Source organism: Pistacia vera, unplaced genomic scaffold (genome assembly GCF_008641045.1).
Source record: "Pistacia vera cultivar Batoury unplaced genomic scaffold, PisVer_v2 Contig880, whole genome shotgun sequence".
NCBI lineage: Eukaryota > Viridiplantae > Streptophyta > Magnoliopsida > Sapindales > Anacardiaceae > Pistacia > Pistacia vera.
The window spans coordinates 500574-510856 of record NW_022196757.1 but is presented as its reverse complement, the minus strand read 5'-3'; the positions used below and the strand labels follow the sequence as shown (position 1 = coordinate 510856).

The following is a 10283-nucleotide window of genomic DNA, read 5'->3' as shown; positions in this document are numbered from 1 at the left end:
TTCGACCAAGTGATGAAACTTGACAAACACATAATAAACTTCAGCTTTTGTTCTTAAGGGAAATAACCAAGTGAATCGACTATAATCATCTATAAAATGGACATAATATCTATATCCCTCTAAGGAAAGGACTGGAGATAGACCCCAAACATCATTATGAACAATTTCAAGCGGATGAGAGGCTATAGAATGAGAAATCGGGAAGGTATTCCTATAAAGTTTACCTAATTTACAAGCATCACAAAAGAGTAACTGTGACATATGACCAGCAGATTTTTTTTGCATAGAAGATAGGATCTTATGTAATGATTTAGCATGCGGATGTCCTAGTCTATTGTGCCAAAGTGATAGTTGATTTTCTGAACTATTGCTAACTTGAAAAGCACATGATGAATTATGCAATGAAAATGTATCGTGAAATGGAGTTGCATTATGTAAAGAAGATGCATTATTGGTGGTTTCATTCAATTTATCACACTGATGGGATAACAAGCAAGGTAATTGCAACAAAGTTTTATTTAAAGATGACACATTACAAGACAGAGATGGTTTGCAAGAATGTGAGTCAATGACCTCTGACTTACAACTGTTTTTAGAAGACTGTTTTTCAGTCATTGCACAACTGTTATTAATCGAACTAGCCTTATTTTCTTCATGTAAAGTAGGTCCTAAGGATGTTTTTTCAACAACAGTAACATAAGTTTGAGGAACTGAAACAGACTTACTACTAGATGTAATAGTAGGTGACAGCAGGGAAGGAGAACTATATGATGATAGGTTAGATGGTATTTGCAACTGATACAGCCCAGTTTTAAGTCCTCCCTATAACAGAACTGTTTTGGAAGCTTTGTCCTTTACAGTGCAATAATCACAATCAAATTCAACTACAACATTATTATCTTTGGTAAGTTTTGAGATACTAAGTAAATTTTTTGTAATCCTAGGCACACAAAGCACATTTTTTAAGTAAACACATTTAGATTGCAAGGAACCAGGAAGCAAAACAAAGCCAACATGAGAAATGTTTAGAGACTCATCGTTGCCTACTTGTAGTTGATCATTACCATCATAGTTACGGCTGGCTGTTAACATGATCAGTTGCACCAGAGTCCATATACCAGGCTGGATTAGGTGATGAGTTGGAAGTGATGATAGTAGGCTGAAATGAGTTCCTGTTTGGAAAGGATGTAGCTGAGTAGGCAGCAAAGAAGGCTTGGTTTTGAGGTTGCATTTGTGAGGGTTGTATTTGTGCTTGGTTTGGAGGTTGCATTTGTGAGGGTTGCATTTGTGGATTGGGAACCCTAAAGCCTGGCTATTGAGTTGAGTAAGAAAGTTGCTTTTGTTGATCAAACTAATACTGTTGAGACTGGTGATTGTGGCTTCCATGTTGCTGTGTATGATGGTCATAAGAACTATTTCTAGGACCAAACATTCACCAAATGAATTAGTGTTAACACTGCCAGGACCAAAACCAAGATCTTGAGAAAAACCATTAAACTGCTATGGTGAATTGAAGTGAGCTGAGGTACCACCAGTATAACTGGTATTAAACTATGGAAAAGAACCATTATAGTTGAATGAAGAGCCATTGTAGCTGGTGTTATAACGATGATATCACTGAATGGCTGTGTGTTCCATTTTACCACAAACTTGGCAAATTGGTTTGCCTCGTCCATTGTTTCTACCCCTGCCTCTGCCATTTCAACATTTCCAAAGGGTCTATAAGCAGGTAAATTTGAAAGCTGACTTATAACCTTAGATAAGAAATGAGGAGAATTCTGATTTATTGGCAGACCTCCAACTGTCAATGGATAACTCTGTGATTGTACAGACAAAGCATTCTGCAGCGGAACATTATGGTTGACTGATCCAAAAAATCTAGATCCAGTATTTCTAGAAGAACCTTCAACAGAATTTAAATGTCCTAATGCTGAGTTGTGACAAGAAAGTTGAGACTTAGTTAAGTTTGGATTGAGTGATGCCACATTGACTGAACAATTTGGAAAGTCAGGAGAATCAAATTTCTCAAGTCTCAGTTCATATTTCTGCAACAGGAATTGAGCCTCTTGTAAAGTAATTGAATCAAACTTGGATTCAATCCTAGAAGTCAGATTGACGACAACCGCATCAAACTCTGGACATAATCCATCTAAGACATACTGTAACACTTATTCATATGAAACAATCTGACCACTGGATGATAAACTCTCAGCAATTCCTTTCATTTTCTTCACATATTCACTCACACTCATATTGCCTTTTTGTGTGGTTTGAAGTAGGTTTTTCAAATTTAAAGCTCTAGCTTTAGAATCAGCCAAGAACTCATTTTCAAGTGTGAACCAAATATCAGTAGAAAACTTGCATTTCGACACTTGACTAAACATGCATTCAGAGATTGACGCTAGGAGCCAGGTTACAAGAAATATATCAGTCTTTTTCCAGATTATATACTCCGAATTAATCTTCTCTTTTCCTAGGTTTTCCTTAATTTCACTTGAGCTTAGCTCTTTCAAATCATCATCACAAGCAATAAGAGGTTCTGGACATGGAATCAAACCTGTTAGGTGTTCTTCAAGATCGTGAGCTCTTACTGTAGAGAGAACTTGAGACCTCCAAAAAAGATAATTGTCTCGGTAATTATCTCTAGTCAATTTTGGAGTGATGACTTGAAGACTGGAACTGAAAATCGAAGAGTGAGCACTGGTTGAGCCGTTAAGCGTCTTCTCTGTACTCTTGTTTGATAGATTGTTACCAGGAACTCTAGCCATTGACGTTAGTCGTTTGGCTCTAATACCATGTAAATCTCAAAGAAGAATAGATGATGAAAGAGAGAAGAATCTCAATTGGTTTTTCATTAATTGAGATCAGTTACAATCAACTCATGCTTTATACTCCAAAACGAGCTTAAGCAAAAAGAGCTGAAGAAGATAAGCTAAAAGTAAAGTTGCTGAAGTGTTGTTACAAACCATGTAAAAACCATCAAGAGCAAAATGACATCGTTACAAACAAAGCAAAAGACAAATTACAAGAAGACCATCAACTCTTCATTTTATGACAAACACTTCCTTTTAATCCATACAGCTCTGTTTTTCACCAAGAATCACTAACAATTACTGGATCCAACACTTCTTCCATTTTACAACTAATTGAAACTTTAAATACTCAGTTTGCCTTGAAAACACTTGGTTCAGTGACCTATTTTCTTGGTTTGGAGGCAACTAGAACACATGAGAGAATTCACTTGAAGCAGACCAAATACGTTACTGATTTGCTTGTCAAAACTAAGATGCAAGATGCCTATTCCTGCTCCACTCCCATGGCTGCTGGTACAAAACTTTCAGCCACAGATAGTGAGTTATTTAAAGACCCCAGTTTGTATAGAAGTACCATTGGTGCTCTTCAGTACTTAACCTTAACAAGGCCTGATATTAGTTTTACAGTCAATAAACTAAGTCAATACCTTCAAGCCCCTACTGAGCTACAATGGCAAGCTTGCAAGAGGGTTTTGAGATATCTTAAAGGAACACAGTCTCATGGTCTTCAGTTCAGACCAGCAGTTTCTCTTCACCTTGAATGCAATGCAGATGCTGATTGGGGCAGTAACTCGGATGATAGGAGGTCCACCAGTGGATACTGTGTATATCTTGAGCCAAATTTGATTCAGTGGAGCTTCCGAAAGTAAAGAGTGGTTGCCTTATCATCTACTGAAGCTGAATATAGAACATTTGCACATACAGCAATTGAATTGGCATGGCTGGAAAGTCTGTTTTTTGAGTTGGGAATATCTCTCAATTCTTGTCCAGTAATTTGGTGTGATAATGTAAGCGCTGGTGCCTTAGCTTCTAATCTCCTTTTTCGTGCTCGGACAAAGCATATAGAGATTGACACTAATTATATTCGGGATCAAGTTTTAGCAAAAAAAATTGTTGTGCATTATGTTCCTTCAAAACTGCAGATTGCTAATGTGTTAACCAAAGCCCTCTCTATTACTCAATTTCAAGAGTTGAAACAGAAACTTTGTGTTGTTGACACTCCACAGCCTGTGAGTATGAACTGAAAAATGGTGACTTGTAGTGGTAAAAATAGTGCTTAATGCTGCCTGTGTGCATGAACTGAAATATGGTGAACTGAAGTGGCTGTTGAAGGTTTTGTGTTGAGTTGAAATGTGGTAATCTAAAGTAGTAGTTTTTGTATTGAGAAGTGATTGTTGCAACTGTTCTGCAGTAGTAGTTTTGTGTTAAAGTTGCAGTAGTAGTAGTTTTGTGTTATTGAAGTTTTGTGTTAAGTTGAAATGTGGTAATCTAAAGTAGCAATAGTGGTGGTGAATCAATATGGAAAGGGTGTTTTGTAGTGGAAATGGTAGTTGAAGTTGAATATGGAAAGGGTGTTTTGTAGTAGAAATGGGAGTTGAAATGACTGCTAATGGTAGTTGAAATGACTGCTCTGTAATTGAAATGCACTATAGTTGAAGTGGCTTTTAAAATAGCTGTTTAAGTGTTGAAGTTGCTGCTTTTGCTGAAGCATTGAAATGGTTCACTGAAGTGTTGAAGTTGCTGCTTTTGCTGAAGCATTGAAATGGTTAATAAAAGTGTTGAAGTTGCTGCTTTTACTAAAGCGTTGAAATGGTTTATTAAAGTGTTGCAGTTGCTGCTTTTACTGAAGCATTTAAATGGTTTATTAAAGTGTTGAAGTTGTTGCTTTTACTGAAGCATTGCAGTTTACAATTTGTTCCAATTTTTGAAGGGAAAATGATATACAAAAACAGAACTCACAAAAAGTGCAGCAAAGGGATAGCAAGAGCAAAGGAGAGTCTAGTTTAAGGGGGAATGTTAACCAAAATGTGAAAAAGGACAAACTATGAAGGTCCTTATTGTAATTTCCTAATACTGTGATCACAGCTCTAAAACTGTGTCGTTTTGGTTTTGCATAGTGTCTTCTTTGTATAAAGTACTCACTGTATGTTCTACTGTTTCAATTAAGAAATCAGTTTGTGAGGAGTTCACGATTTCCAAAATTCTTTCTAGTTTCTACTTTCGTCTATTTCACTGTATCATGCCTGTCGCTTGATTTAATTTCCAAATTGCAATTTCTACATATTTTATACAACAAAATCTGCTCCCGTATCTATATAACGTCCCACTCAAAACGATTTGTAATCTGTTTAAATCTACTGCCGACACTTTCTATTCTCTATATCCATAAAACCATCTAATATATTTAATTTTGTGGGTCTCACAAACCTATCAAATAAATTGAATCTGAATTTCATGCAATTATGTCAGAGATCATGTTTCTGCTTTAAGAAGGCTGGTTGAGATAATGATTTGGAGCATATATCAATCTTGGGTGTCCAGTTAGCTTGTATACACTTTTATTAATCCCTGTAGTCCATTGAAGACCCTACAAACCCAAAGGATCAAGTAATTAAACCACAATGTTATTGAGATAGGTGACCTCAATGTTTAAACCTAGAAACTTAAAGAATGAAGCAAACTTCTTTGATTGTTTGACCAACCCCTTAGGGTTATCTAATACAGTAGAACTTCGTTATAGTGATACTCTATAAAGGAATAACCTTCATGTATTCATAAAAAATTTTGGATCCAACTTAGGCCAGTTATAAATAAGAATAAATTTCACATTATAATAAGTTATAGTTTTTTTATGTCTCATCTTAAAGAACTTGCCTCTACATAGTAATAATTGTATGTATATTATAAAAATATATATGTTATATTACATTAAATGTTTGAGACAATGATTTATATTTTAGAGTTGATATTATATCTTCTATCTTGTGGGTACGTAATAAGTTGCCGATATAGATACCTTTCTGTTGAAACGAAAATATTTTTAGCTCCGGAAAAGAAAAATATAAACAAACTTCTTCATTTGGTATTAATTATAAGCAATAAACAAAAATTTAGAATTTATTTTTCAACAGTTTCCTAAAAATTAGAAGTATAACCACACATTAATAAAAATTCTCATGAGTGAATTTTCTAATTTTCAAAATTTTAATAAAGGTTTGGACCAAAATTATTCAAAATTTATCCTTTAACAAAAGTCTACCGTCAGATTTTGCTATACAATATAACGGATTAAGTTAAAAATATGCTAATTAAGTAAGGAAAACCTAACAGATCAGTGACATGAAGAGGTAAATTGTTATTTCTGATACCTCAGGGCGAAATTATCATTTAAGGAAACCTCAGGGGAAATGTGGTATTAAACACTTGAAAAATGACGAATTATAGAAAAGAATGTTGCTGCTTTCTGTTTTGAGTTATGATTTTTGAAGATCAGTCAAGTTGGGCAACGGATACATTAACAGCAAAGTTAGAAAAAGCTGTTAAAGTTAGTTTATGTCTAACAGTGTTAAGGGTTTCCGTTAGTTTTGTTAGCCAAAATGATGCGTTTTGACAAAGCACAGTTATATCAAGATGAACCACATAAGGACAGTAAAAGTGCAGCTGCTGCGCTCTAGAGCTACCTAAGTGGAGATTCTTCACTCGATCAATTGTGCATTCCATAAATCTTTTATATAGAACTCTTCGGAATTTACTTATCATCCAGACAAGAAATTCTCTACTGTGGACATTGGATTTTATGTTCATCAATGTCTCGTAAATGTTAAAACTGTGTTTTAGCCTTTATTGCTGTGAACGACACTATATTGTTGCCTTATGTCCAACAAATGCATCAATCTTACTCCTCCTTTCGAAGATTTGCATCGATGTTTTTAGTGAGATTAGTTACAAAATCCACGTAAATTTGATTGGAGTAGGACCATCTTCTTGTGGCTTTTCATATTCCCAATTCCATTTCACCAAGCTTCCCTCACTCTTTGAAACAACCTGAATTGTTGCCTTGTAGCTCTTGTAATGCTGCATCAGACCTCCCTCCATCACAGCCATAGTGATCCTCTTTTTTTTTTTTTTTTTCCTGGGTCTAATTCTACCCTTTCTTTCATCCTCTCAGCAGCATTTCCTTCTGTTAATTTCATATATATAATTAATATATAAGACCATTAAAATAAAAACTAAGTCAGTCCATGTTTCCCATTGCTGTAGCTTAAAGATTATTATCTTAAGCTAGCGTTCAAAAGAGTCTGATAAACTGAAAGTGACTAAATTTTTTAATTGTAATATAATCAGTTTTATAAAAGAATTTATAAAGATACCATAATTAGCAATGGCAAATATACATGCAGTGAAAGTCCAGAGCTTGACAGAGCAATGGCAAATGAATGTTTCAACAGACTTTCAAACTTCTCACCTGCTAAAAAATAATGACTTATTATAGAGTAGGTCCAAATGAATTAGGATTTTCTTTTCTTTTCAAGATCTTGAGTCATGTGAAAACAAGAGCTCCACGTGGATGGACTGGACGTAATATATCTCGACGACATGTTCTCATCCTATATATAATAATTTAGAAGCAAAAATTGAAATAATAGTTCGTCTCTTGATTTTTTTTTTTTTTTTTTAAAATAATTTTCTTTCATTTTCCTATACCTCTAATGTTACTGAAGTAAAACAGATATAGGAAGAAACCACCAAGCAAACAACCAAGTGACCAACCTATGAAACATGTTTATCACACCATTAATCACAACATTTATTATATTATATAATTTTCTCGTCACAAGATCTCTCACACAATCTCACACATTACTTTAAACCAACTTACTAGTCGGTTTTAAGTAAACATTATGGTAAATTATTGCACATTATAAAGAGTAGTTATGCATAGTAAAATCGACAAACGTAGTCATTTGAGCTCTTCTAAGCCTGCTTGACAAGATATGCTGCTATGTCTTGAGTAACTTTAACCATGAAATCTAGGTACGCATGTGGCTCTGGAACATTCTCATTCAATTTCTCGTATTGCAGAATATGTTTCACCACGCAGCTTTTCTCATCCTTTGGAGTGGCTTGAAATGTTGCCTTCCAGTTCTTGTAATTCTTGAACACATCTCCATCCAATCCAACAAGAGTTACGGATTTCTTCTGGTCATCTACTTCAATCTTTTCCTTATAGGTCTCCTCTCTTCCTTCTGTAAAGTTGATTTAGAGAGGAAATGCAAACCTGGTGAGCTGAAAAGAAACAGGGGAAGTGAAGAAGAAGACTGATATTTTCGTTAATCAAATAACTGTCACTGTTACAAGCTTTTTATAATACAAAGTAAGGGTAAATCAGTAAATCCCAGACTACTTTAATATCCTGATATCCTCCCTTAAACAAAACTTCTATCAGTAATTACTGTTACCAACTACTCCAATATCCACTCTTGAACCAAGCATCATTTCCTTGCTGTACCATTCACTGGCTGCCTTTGTGGAGCTCATAAGCAATTGGTCTACAGATAGAAATTGGTCTACAGGTTTGCACCAGAATATGCAAACTGTTCCAGCAGGTTTTAATGCAGCTCAAGCAACTTCAAACGCCAACTGCTCCACAATAGACAGATAGCACTTCCCAGAACTCCAAAATAATGCTAACAAGCAAAATTCCGTAATGCAGTTCAAACAACTTCAATGCACCAAAACAAGCTTNCGGACCGATCAGGCACAACGCGTGGCGGCATGCTCTTGTTCGGGAATGGATACCGACCAAGACCCAATCAAATCACTTACGTCGGTCAACTTTCTCCAATGATCGCTCGTCCATGGGGAAAGAACGAGCTCGCCTTGAGCACGACCTACTCTCTAACTTGAGATACTCAACTCAGAGAGTGGGGGACAAACTGTTATGGCCAAAAATCGTCCTTGGCCCAAATAGGGAAATAGGACCATTAGCGAAGACGGACCAGGCCCAGTCCTGCAAAGGTCCAAACCAGCCCAAGTCAAGCGGGCACAAGCCTCTCAAACCTAGCCCATGTCCTAGGTCCACGGACGAATCCGGAGCCCACAGCCCTGACACAGTACTTTCCTATTCCTAATCAACCCCCAATTCAAAGACGCCTTCTTAATTTTGACCACTTTCCTACTTAGCGAATTCTCTTAAACAGAGTAACCTTCCTATTTGGACACAGGTAAGACAACTCACCACGACCCTAATTCTCCTAGGGTTTACATCAGAGTCAGATGAAGACTCCTGATCCCACCAGGATTGGGAGACCAGACGACCACTATATAAGCAGAGGCCTGCCCTCTCACAAAGGACATCGACATTACAACTTCACACCCGAGACTCTTTACTCGAGAGTTTCACTGATTCGCCGTAGTCACAGTCCCCGACTAGACTTCCGGTAATCTCTTATTCCTTAGCCCTCACTATATTGGCCCTTTTCAGCCTTGCTGACTTGAGCGTCGGAGTTCCTACAGCAAACACCACCCCGGTGTTTCCCGTTCGCTTCACGCGTGTGTTTCTCTACGTGTGCAGGTGCAGCGGATCGCTAGTGACCTTAACCTCACGGGATCAGACCCCCCTTTCCGTACAGGTAGATTTTTACGTCTACAATACTGTAAAAAAATCATCATGAAATTACAAAAATTCATAGTAAAAAACTTTATGGGATGGTGTTTTTATGGTCAATTTGTGATGAACTTAACTAGGTCATAAGTTGGTCACAGTTAGGGTAAAGCCAGAAAATTTATTTTGGTGGGCCAAAATTTAAGTTGAATGAATGAAGGGGTCAGTGAGGCATCAGGAAGATACATTATGGGGGCCAAAGTGTGTATTTTAGAAACTAGAGTGACTAGAAAAAAAATATAAAGGGACAAAAATGATACTTTTCTATATAAAATTAGAAAAAAAAAAAAAAAATTGTGGGACTGGGTGGCCACCCTAGGCCTGCATGTAGCTTCACCCTTGGTCTCTTTTCTTTTTGGTGATCGGGGGTGTCTGTAGACCAAAGAGTCAAAAATTAGAGTTTGATGGTCTGTTTACAATTTGACCAAAGTGATGCCATTTTGAAGACTCAAATAGTTTGCTTCTTCCACTTTAAGCAGCTAGTATTTTACTTTACTAAATGCAACTGTATATAAAGAAACCTTTCTCTGTATTTTCGTAATTAATTCGATCAATAGAGAAACGGTTTTCTTTTCATGTTTAATCCCTAAATCAAATCCTCTCAATTTGTTAAGCTCACATGGTATCAAAGCCAACAACTAACGTCAATGGCAAAGATCTTAGATGTTAATCACTCTAACACCAGCTCTAAAAGAATGATTCACTTCTCCAGCTCCTTTTGCTCAGCCTTTCCAACGAGTCTTTAAGTTGTCACTCCAAAATTAACTAGAGAAAACTCTAGAGATAATTACCGCTTTTGGAAATCG

The 10283-nt window shown here is 36.4% G+C and overlaps 2 protein-coding genes across 2 annotated transcripts; one reads left to right on the top strand and one right to left on the bottom strand.

Moving 5' to 3' along the window:
• The first annotated feature begins 3286 nt into the window (after positions 1–3286).
• On the top strand, positions 3287–3682 carry LOC116119335 (uncharacterized mitochondrial protein AtMg00240-like). Its single transcript, XM_031405278.1, has one exon. It carries the CDS (start codon positions 3287–3289, stop codon positions 3680–3682), a length of 396 nt encoding a protein of 131 aa, XP_031261138.1.
• A 4105-nt stretch (positions 3683–7787) lies between these two features.
• Positions 7788–8351, bottom strand: LOC116119334 (MLP-like protein 31). Its single transcript, XM_031405276.1, has 2 exons — positions 8267–8351; positions 7788–8059 (listed from the first exon to the last, which is right to left on the bottom strand). Exons 1-2 carry the CDS (start codon positions 8349–8351, stop codon positions 7788–7790), a joined length of 357 nt encoding a protein of 118 aa, XP_031261136.1.
• Positions 8352–10283: the final 1932 nt, after the last annotated feature.